This window comes from Diabrotica undecimpunctata, chromosome 8 (assembly GCF_040954645.1).
Source record: "Diabrotica undecimpunctata isolate CICGRU chromosome 8, icDiaUnde3, whole genome shotgun sequence".
Taxonomy (NCBI): domain Eukaryota; kingdom Metazoa; phylum Arthropoda; class Insecta; order Coleoptera; family Chrysomelidae; genus Diabrotica; species Diabrotica undecimpunctata.
Window position 1 is genome coordinate 139,557,102 of NC_092810.1, and position 19,091 is coordinate 139,576,192.

General features: G+C 33.9%; 2 protein-coding genes across 2 annotated transcripts in view; one reads left to right on the forward strand and one right to left on the reverse strand.

The window, feature by feature from the left end:
- The window catches only part of LOC140448105 (uncharacterized), a 652,893-nt gene that overhangs the window by 539,841 nt on the left and 93,961 nt on the right, over positions 1 to 19,091 (reverse strand). The gene's annotated exons all lie outside the window — the stretch shown is intronic.
- Positions 6,062 to 15,786, forward strand: LOC140448102 (glucose dehydrogenase [FAD, quinone]-like). Its single transcript, XM_072541170.1, has 3 exons — positions 6,062 to 6,269; positions 10,948 to 11,163; positions 14,270 to 15,786. The coding sequence occupies exons 1-3, from the start codon at positions 6,098 to 6,100 to the stop codon at positions 15,715 to 15,717; spliced, it is 1,836 nt and encodes a 611-aa protein (XP_072397271.1). The 5' UTR covers positions 6,062 to 6,097; the 3' UTR covers positions 15,718 to 15,786.

Below are 19,091 nucleotides of genomic sequence, written 5' to 3' on the forward strand. Positions count from 1 at the left end.
AATATTATAAAAACTATTGGAAACATCTACCAAAACAACAAAATGGAAGTCAGAATAGATTGACAACATACAGAACCTATAGAAATAGGCAGCAAAATAAAATAAGGGGATTCATTGAGCCCCATGCTCTTCAATTTGATTATGGATGAAATCATCAAAAGCGTTAACAAAGGAAGAGGATATAAAATGGGAAACAAAGAAATAAAAATACTCTGTTGTGCAGACGACGCAATAATAATAGCCCAAGATGAAGATAGTCTGCAAAGACTGGTTCACAGATTTAACATAAGAAAAAAGAATTTAAAATGGCAATCTTATCTCAGAAAACTAAAACAACAATAGTCAACAAAGAACCAACCAGATATAAAACAAAAATTGATTGCATCAGTATTAAACAAGTAATGGAAATAAAATACCTGGGAATTACACTGTCTAGCTATGGAAACCTGGACAAAGAAGTGAAAGATCAAGTACAAAAAGCAAATAGACTGACAGAATGCCCTAATAACACTATATTGCGAAACAGACACAGCACTTGAAATGACCTTTTAAATGGCTAGTATATATATATATATATATATATATATATATATATATATATATATATATATATATATATATATATATATATATATATATATATATATATATATATGTCAGAGCTTAAAAATTAAATAAATTATCAAAAATAAACCAGTGATATTTTTGGAAGATAATTTTGGAGCGCGAGCGGTAAGGCAGCAACAAAATCACTTGAGAGAGGAAAGTAACAAACAGTGAAATATCAAAACAGAAAACCCCATGGTTTCGAGAGGAAGTGAAGACAAAATATGAAAAAAAGAAGAAAGCCTGTTTATTTTGTAAAAGAACACGACTTCTACGGAACACAAAAAGAAATATGGAGAATGATCAGACTGATCGAACTAATAAAAACGAAACACATTTAAAAGAAAACATGAGCAGAACACTTTCGATCCCTATTTTAAGGTGACGATAATGAACCACCAATACCAGAAGTGACAACAACCGAAGAAATAAACATCGAGAATGAAGAGATAAAGGAAGCATTAAGAAAATTAATAAATACAAAATCACCAGAAAGAAAGAGAATACTGAATAAATTCATAAAGGACGTACAAAACAACTATTAAAACAATAGAAATATAACATAACAAATATATAATAGAAAAAATAATAAAACAAAACAGAATACCACAACCATGAAAATCAAGTATTTTAATATTTCTCTTCAAAAAGGAAGACAAATCGGACTTGAAGAACTACAGAAAAATTAATTTATCAAACACAGCCTTAAAATTAATATACAAAGGGATAAACTGAACGAAATTATAATATTAGCAGGTTTTAGATCGGGCATATCTTGCACCGACGCTACATTTATAATAAGGAATACAATAAAAATCATTAGAATACAATAAACCGGCATATCTATGTTTCGTGAACCTTAAAAAGGCATTTGACAGGATTAAATTAAAGAACGTTATCCACTTATTGTATGCAAAATAGATACATCTAGGAATAATCAAAACGATCGAAAATATTTACCAAACCTACAAAATAAAAGTAAAAATAGAAGAAGAATTAACTGATACAATTAAAGCTGGCAATGGGATAAGACAGTGAGAATCCTCCATTGTTCAACCTAATGATGGATGAATAATAATAAAAATAAGAACTACAAAAGGATACCAAATGACAGCCAAACCAAAACAACTTAAAATAATCTGCTATGTAGACGACGCAATACTACTCTTACAAAGTAAAAATGATTTACAACGTAAGCTGCACCAATTTAATACAACTGCCAGAAAACTTAACAGGCTAAATTCCTCAAAAAAGACCAAGTCCAAGGTTATAACAGCAAATTAACTAAGACGTAAATTGGAGCTGGAAGGTCAGATAATAGAACGAGTCGCATGTTAACTGAATGAAACAATATGGAGAAATAAAAAAATCAGGGAATAAATGAAACGCAGAATTTACAAAATAGTTATCAGACCAATAATGACATACGCCTTAGCTATTTATATTTCTGGTTTAGGCAACACTTAGTAATGCCAACTGACATCCGACACTTGCACTGGAAATTTTGACATTTTTAAGGATATGCGCACTTTTTAATATGTGAGTAATATTGGTGTTTACGATGGCTTGAAAAATTAGTCTCTGCCAAAAAATGAAATTGAACTATTAACATTTTCTTGCAATCATTTATCGTAACTTTCAACGTAGACTATTAAGACAGGAGTGCATGGATGAAATTAAATCGTTATCTAGGAGTCATGCACCATTTTTTCCACCGTAAAAAAATCATACGATGAATTCAGTCGTGGTCTGCGGTCTCTCCAGGACGAATTCCGTGAAGGTCGCTCAAAATCGTCTACTATACCAGAAACCATCGATGCTGTGCATTTACTGATGGAGCAAGATCGTCATGTGACATTATTTTTTTGAGTTTTTGACCAGCCAAAACATCAAATTAACGGGTCATCCGCCTTACAGTCCTGATTTGGCACCCAATGACTTCTTTTATTTCCCGCATATCAAAAATAAAGTGCGTGGTCAACGATTTTCGACGCCAAAAGAACTAGTTAAAGCATTTAAAACCTATGTTTTGGAGTTACCTTATTGTGAGTGGAAAAAGTGCTTAGTAGATTGGTTCAAAAGCATGCGAAATTGTAATGATTTTATGAACAATATTTTTAAAAGCAATTAAGCTATTTCCGACCATAAATACTTGTTATTTCATTTTTAGGCCAGAGATATCAATAGCAACCTCTCGTATTGTGTACCATAATGGCATTATCGACTGATAATTCCACACTAAAAACTTAGCCTGTAGTATATTGACAGCAACGTCAACAGCCAGCGAGATTATTTGACAGAAATGAAGCAAGTTATAGCAAAATCTAAAAACGTGTATTAGAATAGTTACCATCTGCAATAGCTGATATCTTTTCCTGTAAATTAAATATTCTTGTCTAATGTGTTTTCTATTCTGTTTTACTGTGTGGAGGCTTATACTATATCCCAAACTTTGATAAACAAATTAAAGTCACTTAATATTGACGATTTTAAAAACATTTTGGCGATTCTGAAAATGATCACATCACCAATAAAGAAGTCATTAGACTTAGAGAAAGGAAAAGAGACAGCGAGAATTTTTAGAAAATGAAGCGTTTATTTGAAAAACAACACATTATGTCCATTTTTTGCAAATTTCACTTTATATGTTGTTCGCATAGAATATTAGTTTCTTTATCGATCTCACATATTCATTTGTGTAAAAAACTCACATGTCCGAAGTAAACTACATAGAAAATTCGGATAGTTTTAAAAACCAACAGATGTTCATGCGGTTTGTCATAAAAGCAACACTTGTCCCATCTTAGTCAACGGTCATCACTAAATTTATCAGTTGTGTGCGTTCTTTGCTAATACCAGGTGATGTTTGTCTCTTTTGTATTAGAAAAATAGTTCAGCATAGCGGAAACTGTTCTGGATAGATGATAGCATTTGTAAAATTTTTCAATGATAACAAGTTTTTTCGCAATGCTTGTGACTTATATCGTGTTTGTAGGTGTAAACGTTACCCATGCTTCTATGTAATAACACAGGAACAAGGTTCTGACTTACTGAATATGTTTAATAATATGATGACCAAAAATAAGCAGGATTCATATTTATCAAGCCTCATTAGAGTTACTTCTGTCCAGAGACGACGCAGTCGTATTTCACAAGCGGCTTTACCTAACCACAGTACTACTAGTGACAGTGGAAATGAAGATACAAACAAAATTCGACATCAACAAGGTCCACCACACGTAGCTTCTTTTATGTATAAAATTAGTCTACCGGGAAAAGATGTAAGTATTTGTGTCAAAGCTCTTCATTGTATTTTTAGTGTTACTGAAATGCAGATCTGTCGAATTAGAAATAGCTTAGCAATGAGTAGTTGTTCTCCAAAAAAAAACCCAGGGCAAGCATACAAATGGGCCCAAAAAGACATACCCTGCTGATATAGAAAACATAATAGCTCACATTTCTTCATTCAAATGCCGTCAAAGTTATTATAAACGGAGACTGGACAAAAAGAAAATTGATCTATCATCAGAGTTAAATGTAAAAAATATGTACAGAGTCTTTAAAGAACTTCACCTCCAGTCCCAGGTTTCTTACTTTGTTTATTATAACACATTTTAAACGCGATTTAACATATCTTTTTCTTACCCTAAATGTAACACTTGTACATTATGTGATAAAACTGAAACCCAACTCAAACTACCCAATATAGATGAATCAACAAAAAAGAAACTGCTTCAAATGAGAAACCTTCAACACGCTAAAGCAAAGGCATTTTATGATATAAAACAAAAAATGACACATAAATATCAGCATAGTAATAATGTATCTGCAATAGCCTTTGACTTTATGCAAAATCTTCCGCTACCCAATTTGACTACAAATGTCAACTTTGGTACTATGTATTTGGTGTACACGACATCGGAGGCAATGATGTCCATATGTATACCTATCATGAAGGAATGGCCAAACGTGGTCAAAATGAAGTAACTTTCAGAATATTTCATTATCTAAAAGGTCATATACTCGATATAATGGATGAAATATAATTTTTCCCTGATGATTACCCGGGTTAGAACAAAAACTACATCTTTATCCGCTTTTAATATATCCTGATGCATGTACTGAAATTAGCATCAGAGATAACAGACATATATACCCACCTTGCAAATGCGACTTTAGTGTCATTACTCGTGCAAAAAAAGTAGTTGTTGATGTTCCAGAAGAATGGGATGATCGTATTCGGCAGTCAAGGTCTAAACCTTCTCCATTTAAAGTGGTTAGTGCTGGGAAAGAAACTGACTGGTTTCTTATGGACGAAACTTTTAAGGATTTCTTTTTAAAGAATCCAAAACCAAGAATTTCATTGAAACCAGCAAGAATGTACCGAATATATGAGAAGTATCCTGGATACGTTTTAATACGTCAACGTTATCACGGCCAATAGACGTTCCACACCATACTGGAAAAACAACACAAAAACAAATAGCTCTGATATCAAATAAAGCGAAAAATAAAATAAGTCATACAAGGTTTCGCGATCTAATGGAGTTAACTAAATATCTCAAGAATCCTCTTCATAAAGAATTTTATCTTAATCTAGAACTAGAATCCTAGGAAACCAAGGACCATACTCCAGTCGTAGAACTATTTAGCGATGAGAATAGCAGTGGTGGCGAATAAACATCATAGAATTTTTTGTTATTTCTACAAGGTAGAAATTTGTATAATGTTATGTTAATTTTCCAATACATTTTGATAAGTTTCTACCGATTTTTGTTTACAATATTAATCAATATATGAAATTAACTTGTACAAGTATTTTGATATCCACATTCTTTCCCATGAATATCTTAGTAAAAGTAAGATTTGAAATAAATTGAAGCTGGGCAGTTTATCTTGATTTGCCAAAATTTTAATTTTTGGAGAAGTGTTGTTTTTCAAATAAACGCTTCAAATGAAAATACGCTAGCTGAAATTTCTGGGCCGTATTATGGGAAGCTAAGAACGATACAGAGTACTGCAGTTCGTTTTACAAGAAAGAGCTGACAACGGAAGAGGGCCCGGAAAAAGATCAATTCCCTGCTTTCAAAATCTGTTTATTTTTGCATAGAGAAATGACCTATGTTGTTTTCCATGGGTCTTAAATGACTTTATTTATTTATTACTTATGGTTATTTTTCCTTGACACGCTTTTGTTATCGGTGAAACAACAAACTAATTTATAAGATCAGATATCGGCAGTATATAGAAACAAAACTATAAATACAACACAGAAAGCGTTAATATTAATTGCTAAACTAACGTATTTGGTCTAATCACTTGTAGACATTTGTAATACTTTAGCATAGATATTAGTAACCTTGAATAAACAATCATGCCACAAAATGTAAAATAAACCAATAATTCTATCAAAACTGTTTAATATTTATATTTTAGAGAAGATTTTACGGTATAAATTTAAAAATTTTATTTGCTTTACTGTATTTCCATTATGCAGTACTTTATGAAGACACTCTGCCTTTGTTTACTAGTATCTTCTGTTTTTACTCAAGATCTCGATCAGCTGTACAGCTATGTGAGTGCAAAAATAGCGGAAACAAATACGTATCAGGCACCGTTAAATAATGAACGTATATTTAAAACGAATAATTCTACTATATACGGTAAGTAAAAATTGATCACAGCCATTCGTTTCGTAGCAATAATAACCTCGTTTCATGTCTTTTTATCACCCCTCTTTCTATCTCTCTCCCTCTCTCTGTCTCTTTCTTGAAGACTGTATTTGCAATAGGCATGTTTTATTAGTGTGCAAAATAAAGCAGTCTTTCATTAAATTACATATAATATAAAACACATAAATACAATTTTATCACAAAAACTATTCGACCTTTTTAAAAATTTAGTTGTTATTTCAAACGTTTTAGTCCAGGGAGAGTGCAATTTAGTGCAGGGAGAGTTACAGAATGGTAAAATGTTTTTTTTTATTTATGTCTTTTTGTCGTTTATAGCGTTTGGGCACTGTTTTATGTGTATTGCTTAGTATGGGTGTTTAAAAAGTAAATGATAGCCTGGTACATTCTACAAATTCCACCAAACTTTTAGGTTTGTATCTTGATAGCAACATGAGTTGGGAATCTTAAATTAATCATGTTTGCAAAAGAATAAATAGTAGTTTATTACGCAATATTGCAATTAAAAAGTTTTCTTAAAATGAAGCAGTTATTTATTGTTTTTTTATATATATACAAGGATTTCCACAGTTTTCACTGTATTCCTTCACTCAACAGTTTTCTCCAATTTTTCCTATTTAGCCAGTCCCTTTTCTGTAGGTTTCTTTTACTCATTGCTTCGTCCACTTCATCTCTAAAAGATCCTCGGGGTCTGCCTCTCTTTCTTCTTCCTATCGGGCTCCACTCTGTTATTCTATTTATCCACCGATTTTGGTCTGCTCTTCTGACATGTCCGTACCAGGTTAACCTCTTCTGTTCGATATAGTCTATTATGTCGGAGTTCATTCCCATTCTCCTCTTAATCTCCATGTTGTTTATTCTATCTCTTCTTGTTACTTTGCAGCTTCTCCTTAGGAATTCCATCTCTGTTGCTCTTATTTTGTTTTTGGTTTTCTTATTTATTGTCCAATTTTCACACCCATAAGTGAGGATACTTCTTGTCATGGTATTATATATTTTTTTCTTTGTTTTCATACTGATGTTCTTATCCCATAGTACCGGGTTAAATTTTCGTATGCAGTCTCTTGTTTGTCCTATTCTATTTTTATATCTTCCTCCGTTGTTCCTTTGTTTGATATTATGAAGCCTAAATACTTATACTTGTCGGTTCCTTTGATTTGTTTACCTTCGTCTATTTCCAGCTGTTTTATTTCTGTATTCTCCGTTGTTAGGTATTCAGTTTTCTTTAGGTTTATTTCCATCCCATTTTTTGTAAATTCCTGCTCCAGTTTTCTTATCATAAAACTGAGGTCATCCTCGTCGTGTGCGATCACTATTTGGTCGTCGGAAAAACTTAGCGTATATAGATATTCGTTCCTTACTGGTATACCCATTCCTTCGCACTTTCTTTTCCATTGTTTCAGGGTTTTTTCCAGGAATACTTTGAACAGGGTGGGGGATGTGGAGCAACCCTCTAGTAGTGCCTTTGTCGTCTTAAATGGACTGCATATTCTATTGCCCGTTTTGATAGCTACTTCGTTATTCTTGTAGAGTGCTTTTACCGCGTTTATTAATCTTCGTGGAACTTCGATGTCTTCCATTGCTTTCCATAGCTTGGTTCTAGGTATTGAGTCATATGCCTTCTTAAGATTAACAAAAGCCAGATGGACGGATCTATTTTTGGCCATTCTTTTTTCTATTAGTTGTTCGACCGGGGAAATGTGATCTAAGCATGCTTTCCCCGCTGTGAAACCTGCCTGGTCTTCTCCGATTTTATCTTGTATATATATTTCTAATTTTTTCTTTATGGTCTTTCCATACAGTCTGCCTATAGACGATATAATGCTGATTCCCCGATAGTTTCGCATCGATTCGCATTTTTTTCTATTTCCTTATATACTGATGTCATATATGCTTGGGTCCATTCTGCCGGTAAGTCTTCTTCATTCAGTGCTCTCTCAAACATTTTATGTATCATACGGAATAACTTTTCCGATCCGTTTTTATCAATTCATTTGGTATTCCGCCGGGACCTTCTGCTTTTTTGTTCTTTAGAGTTTTGATCGTTCTTTTTACCTCAGCTAGGCTTAATTCGATTTCGTCATGTGTGTAGATTTCTATTCCGTCTATTTCTGATTCTTTGAATTCGGGACGGTCTTAGGTTAGCAATTTTTTATAGTATTCTTGCCATTCGTTTTCTTAGATTTAACCGATCTTGATTTTCTCTGTCTTATTTCTTTGGAGCGACTTTAAGATGCGCCATGACTTTGAATTTCTCGTTCCTGCTATGTACTGTTCTATCTTTGTGCATGTTTTTTCCCATTTTTCATATTTTTCATTTGCCACTTTTCACTTCTTTATTTTTTTCTATATAGTTCCAAGTCCTCATAGTTTTTTGTGATCAGGTATTTTATATGGAGTTCTTTTTTCTCTTTTATGCATGTTAGTGTGTCTTCGGTTAATTTCGTAGTTTGGTGGGTGTATTTTTGGTCCACTTCTCCAAGAGCTTCTAGAGCTGCTGTCTTCATGCAGGTTTTTTTGTGTTCGTATGTTTGTTCTAATGATTCATACGGAAACTCTTCTAGCTTTTGGTCCGATCTTGGCTTATATAAATCTTTTATTGAGTCTTCTTCTAATAAATTGATTTTGAATTTCTTTTCTTGTGTTGAGCACGTATTGACAGGTGTAGCCGGAGCCGTAACTTGGTCAGACTCTCTCTGGGTCGGTTTTTGCTGGGTCCATATGAAGGGGAATTCCATCCAAGCGATTACTAGTTTGTGATCTGTGCCGCATTCTGCGCCTCGCTTTACTCTCACGTCTTTTATTTATATCGAGCTTTCGTGGTTTACTATAACATAATCAATAATAGACCTCAATTTTCTTGTTTCTTGTGTCCAAGTGTATTTGTGTATGTCTTTATGTTTGTAGAAGCCGTTTGTGATCTTTAAGTGGTTTATTTCGCATAGCTCAATCAATCTCTCCCCGTTATCGTTCGTTATATCTTCTCCAAATCTACCAACTGTTCTGTCGTTTTCTTTTCTTCCTGTTCTTCCATTTAGGTCACCGGCGATAATTATTTCTTGGTTCTTCTTTCTCTTTTCGATTTCTTCTTGCAGTTGTTCTATGAATTGTTCTTTTTCTGCAATTGAGCTGTCTTCTGTTGGACCTTATACTGTTAGTAAGATAATTTGTCTTCCGTATACTTTTAAGTTAAGCTTGGCAATTCTTTCGTTTATTGGTTCCCAATTTTCGATTGCGTGTTCCCATTTCCTTTTCAGTATAATTGCAATTCCTGCTTTTGCCCTTTCTTTCTTATCTATTCCGCTCCAACAGTGAATGACTTCTCCCATTTTTTCGGTACCGTTTCCTTTCTTTTTCGTCTTTTTAATGTTTTTTATGCAATTGTTTATTTTCACTTGGCCTACAATATAAATCCTTGGGCTACTTCTGTGAATGCTACAAGAGTGTTTGTACAATATTTACAATACATATACAATATTTAAAAAAATACATTTTAACAGTGCCTTCTATATATATTTTTTAATGTATACATGTAAAAGTCAATATAACTACTTTTTATTTAAGCTCTGATTATTACCAGTATTCAACTAGGCAAAATGACTTCATCAGACGTTCAAAACATAATACCATAATAAAATTTGAAAAATCCCAGTATTATATGTGTATAAGTCTGTTCAGCGGAGTTTTATTTTTAGGTTTGTTAAAATATTTATTATTAAGATTATAACCTTTATATGCTATTTGAATTTATGTTTAGCAAATAAATATTTAAATTGTTCAGAACGACCTTTTATGTAAGGCAAGGTTAAATACACACATGGATTGGGTTTACACATGGATTAAATACACACATGGAATGGTATGAGTATATTAGCAAAAACTGATGTTACATCTAAGGCAACCAGAATTTCTCTAGAAAACAATCGAATTATCTAAAGCAAAAAAAATGACTAACTTTTTTTATTTTGTTTATTTTAAGGAGGTTTTGAAATACTGTTTATTTATAATAAAGAAAAATATGTTTGAGACGTCTGTAACTTGACTTTTGATTAATTTTATTTTTCTAACTAAAAATTAGTAAGAATTAATTTCAACCTCTCTATGTCAGATCGAAATGCGCCAAAGTTGAAATCTCCCGTAGGTCAAAACCCTGTAAGTCAAAACCCTGCAAGTGAAATTTTTTGGAGTCTCTTATATATTTAAAGCGGCGCAATAAGCTGTAAATGCCCAAGGCTTTGATGGAGCTTTTCCAGTTTTTTCTGTTCAGCGCAAGAGGTTACCAGTCATGAACTTTATAATGTTCCTCTTTCTCTTTTTATACCTGGTTGTGTAATGATCCAAAATTTTGTAATCCAATTGGTCTTCATTTTAACCATATGGTCTAGTCATTTAAAACCTATGTGTAACAATAGTTCCTATTCCTGGTTTACCATACCTTTCTATCTCATTATTTTATTTGTCAGTCATCATTGTTTATTTTCTTACAATTATTCTTCTAAGTATTGAACGTTCCTCGTATCCCTTGCATAAAGAACAGTAGGCCGAAATATTGTGGTATATATTTTTTAATTTTATCTTTCCTCGTTTATTTTTTACTTTAATAATCTGGCTAGGTATACGAAAAATAAAATTAATATATTTTAATTTATAGATTTTGGAAAATACGATTTTATAATTGTTGGTGCTGGAGCTGCTGGTTGTGTTTTAGCCAACAGACTTACGGAAGTTAGCAAATGGAACGTTTTACTTCTAGAAGCCGGTGGAGAAACAAATGCATTCAGTGATATACCAAGATTCAGCAATGCTTTGAAACAGACCGATATGAACTGGGGCTACTTAACAACCCCACAAAAAACTTGCTGTCAAGGTAATCTGTAATTGCTTGAATTTTTAGCATTATACTCTTGAATAATCCAAGCTGAAACTCTATAAATGAACATTAACACCTTAAGCGCCACCATACAATGAAAATTGTTGGTCCCTAGGACCATTTTTTTTTGTAATAGTCTCTGTTTGCTAAAGTATTTTATAATAAATTTAAATATTATTTTTGGGTATCTGTCTTTTCATTGTGAATTATGAAAGATTTTTTTGTGGCCTAAGGTTTGTGCCACGCGGCCCAAAAAATTTATATTGCTTCTACGGGCCATGTGGTACATACGTTGTGTCACGGCACTGCCTGGTATTTAAGGACAAAGTAACCGGCTCGAGAATCAAGCGACTCGGACTCGTGCAAGTCAGTCTGTTGTTAGCTCCTTAGATGAACAGAGTTTTTGAGAATAGCAGTGTAGTAAAGTCAATGTAAACAAGGTGTACGCATAATGAGAGATTACGAAAAAAGGGAGGAATGCAGTTTAAGTTGTAGGATGCACTAATGTCGGATGAGGAAAGTGATTCTGTAATAATAGGTGCCGTTTATTCGTCTGATGCTTACTTTCCTAGTTCGCAAGCTTCCGGTAACTCGGAAGATTAAGATAGCGATGTTAGTGCAGTTTTTGTCCCAAAAAAACGTAAATTATGTCAAGAAGTAAATGTTACAATGGATTCCGGAGCATCTTCAAGCAAATCAAATAGTTTATCTGCCTCTAATGATGTTGGAGATTTGCTGATTAGCTCACAAATAGGGTTAGATAATATACTTTTAAATTTACAAAATGTAGACAATGTTATTGAATACGTAATTTCCCAGTACAGGGTTAAAAGTCACCCAGAAAATAGAAGTAATCATCAAGGTGACCTAATTGACTTGAATAACTTACAGTGGAACCCTGTTGCCGGATCATCTTTGAAGAATTTTGACTTTGATGGATAAGATACAATGAGATAGAGCTCAATTCTATGAATATTATTTAATTAGGGATCCCTATAGTTTTTTAAGTTATTTGTTTGTGACGAAGTGACTACTCTTATGATTAACGAAACCAATCTCTATGGCGAGCAGTATTTGGCGAAAGAAGGACGACACAAAAATTACGCATCAAAAAGTGGACTCCAACTCCAACTGATCGTCTAGAAATGGAAAGGTTTATTGGTATCCTATTATGGATGGACTTGTGTAAATTGTCCACTATACGATCGTATTGGAAAGAATCCTTATTATATCAAAATGAAATCAGCCGTCTTATGTCGAGGAACCGTTTTGAGTTATTGCTAAGTACGTGGCATTTTAGTGATAATAATAATAATGCTTTTGCAGACGACAGACTTCGCAAAATTACTCCTTTTTTACAGCTCTTTTAAACAACTTTAAAAAAGTATTAACGCCTGGTAAAAAAGTGTGCATTGACGAGAACATGGTACCATTTCGTGGTCGACTACGATTTATTCAATACATAAAAAATACAAGGCACAAGTTCGGTATAAAACTGTAAAGTTTTGTATGGAAGGAGGGTACACTTATAATCTTCGGGTTTATTGTGGAGCAGATACCGAATATGGCGGTCAAGCATCTTCGAATGTAGTGTTTACTCTAATGGACGATGTTCTGGATTCTGATAGACAACTGTATACAAGTGTCTCCTTGGCAACCAAATTATTAGAACGAAATAATCCTACAGAGGTGGTCTAAAAAAAAATTAAAACCAAAAGAAATATATGCCAGAGTGATTCCGCTATTATGGTCATAAAATGGCGTGACAAGAAGGATGTGCTTATGCTCAGCACCCTTCATAGAGACAATACAAAAGAAGTATTGCAAAGAGGTGGTGCAGTAGAAAAACCCGAAGCAATAATCAATTATAACGGAGCTAAATCTTACATTGACCTGTCTGACCAAATAAAAGCATATTCTCACTGTCTACGCACAGGAACAACAACAAAATTGTCCATAACCGATTTCAAAGAAAAACTATGTTATTCATTGTTACGCATTGGAACAGATAATATAGATGAACATAAGCCCGAAGGTAATACCGAAAATCATGCTTTGGAATAAACTAATTGAAGATTGAGATGTGTTGTTTGCTACAAAAATTAAAAAAATTCTGATGGCCGAAAAGTTACAACAAATAAAAGTGCGTGAAGTAAATGGCAATGTAGGCTCTGTAAAAAACATTATTGTGCTGAATGCTTCTTTACTACACACTGAGCGAAAGCTGTATAAAACATGAAGTTCTATCTTTAATTTTTTTTTATTGTATTTGCGTGGGTATAATGTAAATTGACTCAAGATGGACGAGTAAAATTACACATTGGAGGCTAAGAGCAGACAAACGTAGTAGAGGAAGACTACCTACACGTTGGGCTGACGACATCAGGTGTATCACGAAAAATTGGCAACAAAGAGCACAAAATCGCAAAGAATGAAGGAGTTTAAGGGAGGCCTATGTCCATTAGTGGACGTGATAAATGAAGGCATGATGATGATGATAATGTAAATGTTAATGTAAGAATTACTACTTATGTTTAAAAGTATGTTTTCCGTTTTCTTTTGTTTTAGTCTTTAGGTATTCAATCATATTTCAAGTAACCTTATTTTATATTTTTTGAATAAATATTACAAACAGGAATATATCATTAATTTGTATTTTTTCAAGTGACAAAAATATACTATATAGTCGTAATATTTTTTCGGACCGAAAACACTACTTGGCTTTCTGGGCCACATATTTTCAACTTCCATATAAATACTACACAAGTGCGGCACACCGTGCAAGCCACGATCTCCAAAATATCAGACAGTATTTAGGCACAACATATGTGCTACGCGGTCCGACCAACAAAATTGGGTGTGGCACGCGCATTATACTACGTGGCACTTAACGTGTTAAAGAATACATATTAGTAGTAGTAGTGGTAGTAGTAGTAGTAGTAGTAGTAGTAGTAGTAGTAGTAGTAGTAGTAGTAGTAGTAGTAGTAGTAGTAGTAGTAGTAGTAGTAGTAGTAGTAGTAGTAGACTTGTAAGTAGTAGAAGTAGATACTTGAAGTTTACTTCATAGTCGAACGACATTTTATTAACTATCTTATCTTTGTAGGTATGAACAACAATCAATGTACATATCCCAGAGGAAAGGTAATAGGAGGTTCTACGACAATCAATGGTGCAATTTACTCCAGAGGCAGTCCATCAGATTACAACCATTGGGCAGCTATGGGAAATTGGGGATGGTCTTACAGCCAAATTCTTTATTACTTTAAAAAGTCCGAATATGTCGCCCTTAAGTCATATGACGTTGGTTATCATGGAACAAATGGAGTACTTTATGTTAATCAAACAGCACCTCCTTCAATTGTTGCAAAATATTACATAGATGCCAACAAAGAGAAACATCTAAAAGAAATTGACTACAATGGAAGAAGACAAATCGGAGTGTCAAGGATTCAATTTAATCAAAAAGATTATAAACACCAGAATGCTGAGCATGCGTTTTTGGATAATATTAAGTCTCGATCCAATTTAAAAATTGTTCTTAATGCAGGAGTAAACAAAATTATTTTAAAAAATAAAAAGGCAACAGGAGTAACGTTTGTGTTAAATGGAACAATATATAAAGCCACAGCAAACAAGGAAGTAATATTATCAGCAGGAGCAATAAACTCACCCCAACTCTTACTTTTATCTGGAGTTGGACCTAGAAGTGATTTAGAAAAACTAAACATTTCTGTTCTAAACGACCTACCTGCTGTTGGAAGAAATATGCAAGACCATCCTTTATTTGGTAATTTGTATTTTAGGACCAACTTATCAGCTCCAGTTCTATCACTTAAAGAAAATTTGGCTCTTTATTTAGAAGGAAAAACACCCTTTACCAACGGCAATGGTCTTGAAAATCTTGCTTTTATTAATTCCGATCATATAACTACCGGAGAGGTTAATATTGAATATTTAACTTTCGCTCCTCCTCTAGGTGTACCAGCCAAGAATTTGGTAAATTATCAAGATGATGTTGCCAAAGTATTTAGTAATTACAATGCTTCAACTGACCTAGGAATTTCGATGTCCTTAATGAAACCCTTGTCTAAAGGGAAAGTAACTTTGCAATCAAACGATATTATCGATTTTCCTCTTATCGATATAAATTACTTTTCTGATAAAAACGGTAAAGACCTAGACACAATGTATAAAGGAATCAAATATCTTTTAAGCCTTGCCAATACCAAAGCATTTAAAAGTATTAATGCTACTTTTATTAGCCAGCAACCTCGTTGTGAACATCTTAGAAATAGCGATAGAGAATATTGGTACTGTGCATTAAGGAATATGGCTGTTACAGAGTTTCATCCTGTAGGAACGACAAGGATGGGTATTTCTAAGAGAAATTCTGTAGTAAATACAAACTGTATTGTGCATGAGTATACAAACTTTAGGGTAGTGGACGCAGGAGTTATCCCCGAGATAACAACCGGGCATATGATGGCTCCTGTTTATATGATTGCTGAAAAAATTTCAGATGAAATTAAAAACACACATAGATGGCTCTGATTAAATTATTAGGATTATTATTACCAGTTATGTAAAAAATTTAAATAAAATTTAAAATTAAACAATGGATCCATAATTTTTTATTTATACACTCGCGATCATTAAATCCGGGTCATCTTGAAAATTTCAAGTTTCTTAAATATTTTTGCCTCTGGTGCAGTAATAACCTTTTTTTAGGCTAATGTACTTTTTATTTGTCATCGTTTGTTTTGAAAGAAAAAAAATGGTTTTTTATTGTTTTTATTGAAAAAAACAGAAAACAAATCAAATTGTTGATAAAACAGACATACGAAAAAAAAATGGAAAATACAGAACGTGGTAAAAAATCAGTGAAATTTCAATGACCAATATCGTGTATTATCTCCCCTTGCTCTAATAACCTCTTGCAGACGACGGGGCATACTCTCAATTTTTCTCCGGATTACATGTTGTGGTATGTTATTCCACTCTCTCACTAACAGATCCTTAAGCTCCTGTGCGTTGTTAGGAGGAGGTGTATGGGTTTGAATACGTTTTTTCAAATCGTCCCAGAGATGTTCGATGGGATTCAAGTCCGGAGACCTAGCTGGCCAGGGTACCCTCGTAATTCCAACTTCATCCAAGTATTACATACTGATCCTGGCAACGTGCGGCCGCACGTTATCCTGCATAAAAACGGCGTTTTCTCCAAGCCCTGCCATGTTGTGCATAACATGTTCTTCCGGAATCTCCGTAATGTACCTTCGTGCAGTTAGGGACCCATTTTCGATGAAGGGTAATTCTGTGTGGAAGTCGGAAGATATACCTCCCCAAGCCATGACCGAGCCTTCACCAAATGGCATTCTTGGAGAAATGCAAGCTTGTGAAAATCGTTCTCCAGTTCTCCTCCAAACTCTTACACGTCCATCGGATCCAGTTAGGCAGAAACGGGATTCATCTGAGAATAACACTTTGCTACAATCGTTAATTCCCCAATGCGCGTATTGTCGAGCAAAAGCTAGTCGTGCAACTCGAGGCACCCGGCGAAGTGGCGGTCCTCTAGCCATTACCCGAGAAGATAGTCAAGAAGAACGAAGTCTTCTTCTGACTGTTGCAACACTAAAATTGCGATTTCGTACTTCCTCTAGACGATTTTGATGCATAACCGCAGTTGAGGTCCGGTTTCGTAAAGCCTGAAACACAAGGAAACGGTCATCTAGTACCTTGGTCGTTCTTCTTCGTCCAGAGCCAGGTCGCCTGGTTAGCCTCCTGAAAGCGTTGAAGCACTTGTTGAACCGTAGAGGTTTAGGTTTCGCTTACGCCAACAGTTCTTGCGACTTGCCGTTGAGTGTGACCGTCTTCCACAAGTGCAACAATTTGTGCCGTTTCAACAACAGTCAAAGGCATTTTTGTCAAAAAATAAACACTAATAATGGCACTAATAAACACTAATGGTGGCAATAATAAACGTTTGTCCGTTGCATTTGAACAGAAAGTCGAAGTACAAACGAGACATTTAAAACAAGCGGAGCTACAGGTAGCGTTAATTTTGGGAAGTGTACACTTTATCGCGAAATCGGCACTATTTGAATTCTTTGTTACAAAGAAAACCGCAACAATTGTCAGAAACATGCATTAGTTTGTATTTGTGTTATTATTATTTACGATAAAGCTCGTTAAAAATGAAATATCGGTGATTTTCAAGGTGACCCGGATTTTATGATCGCGATTGTAGTAATATTAAAGAAGAAACTTCGTTTTTCAAATCAATTTTTTCCAGAAAGTGTTTATTGCAGCTGGCGCATATATTTTATCGGCTTTAAGTTCATTTTTCATTAATTTTTTTTTGCCTTAGGTTCAAGACCTATTTAGCCAGACAATTGGTTGAATACGTAAAAACAATTAACTCCTACACTTCCTTTAAATTTATTTCTGACAATTTCATAACCATTCGTTTATTAACTCAATTTCCTAACCTTCCCATTGAAAACACTATTGGGTGACTATACAAAAAGGATTGAACAAGAACACATGCTTCACGCTAAGGTGCCCTTCATAGCGACTTTTTTTACACAAACAATACAGGCAACGGTTAAAGGTAAATGACATAAAAGGAAAGGAAATGGAAAATATTACAACCAACGTCCTACCATTTCGGATTCACACAACACTGAAAAAGGCAGTTTAGATTTTCCGTTTGGTACGTTTGAAAAATTCCCATAAAATCGATCTAATAGTTGGATTTCGACTATTTAAATAGAGAATAGAAACAACGTTCTGCGGCAGTATGATTTTTTGTTGGAAGATGGCTTGAAACAAAAATTTTATGGCTCCTTGATTATACCGACATTGAAATATCCAGTGGTTAAGGTCGTCATAACTGCCATTACGTTCAGATATATGAGTTTTGGAAAGTTTTATTTTATATAGGTAAGCGTTTACTGTAGCATGCCCAAAAAGGCATCTAACGTACATAGTATAAATTTTCCGAGATGGGGTTTCTGTTATTTAGGGGAGTATATGGAAGAGTTGGATATATACTGCAGTATGTATTTTTGCTACTGTTAGTAAAGGATTGCCACTCAATCTCCCAATTAAGTCGAACCATGTTTCTTCCTAGCTGAAACTAAATCCCATTTGGGCAACTCGTTGTATTCTATACCCACTAAAGTAGCGTCTTTAGCCGAATGGTCTACTTTTGCCTGGAATATTAGAGTGACCTTTAGCATACACAAAGTTAACAATTATTTTTAGAGAAGTTAGAATCCTTAGCTTATCAAGCGCATCTACAATTAGTCTGTTGGTATATATGTGTTTATAGAAGTGTCTTAATGCGAGGAAGACGGACTGTGAGTCAGATAAAATTATATATCGTTAGAAATATAATGTGCTATTAATTATCCAATCCAGCGCCTTGTCAGTGGCTACCAATTCAGCTGTGAATATTGAGCAATCTGATTTTAATTTGTATTGAAAATAATCTTGAATATTCTCTATGTAAATGGCACAGCCAACTCCAGCAGGCGGTTTTGAGCCATCGGTATAAATTTTACAAGAATGGTTACAGTCTTCCAGCTTGTTCTGTACTAATAAATCTTCGTGAACAATTGAAATAGATGAAGGAATTACTACAGCAGTTTATATTCATATAGTATGTCATAATTAAAGCCAAGTAATGGAATCCCTTCTCCATTGCCCACCATTTATTTATTAGATTTTCAACAGATAGATAAGATATTTTTTGTAATAAGCTTTTTTGATTATTAAATAGGCATTTAAGAATAAATGTTCTGCAATAAATTAATTAAATCCTTGTATTGTATTCGATCCAATTTAATCAAACAAGATTTTGTAGCTGATCCATAGAAAAAGCTTCCATAGTCCAATATTGATTTGTCATATGCTATGTAAAATAA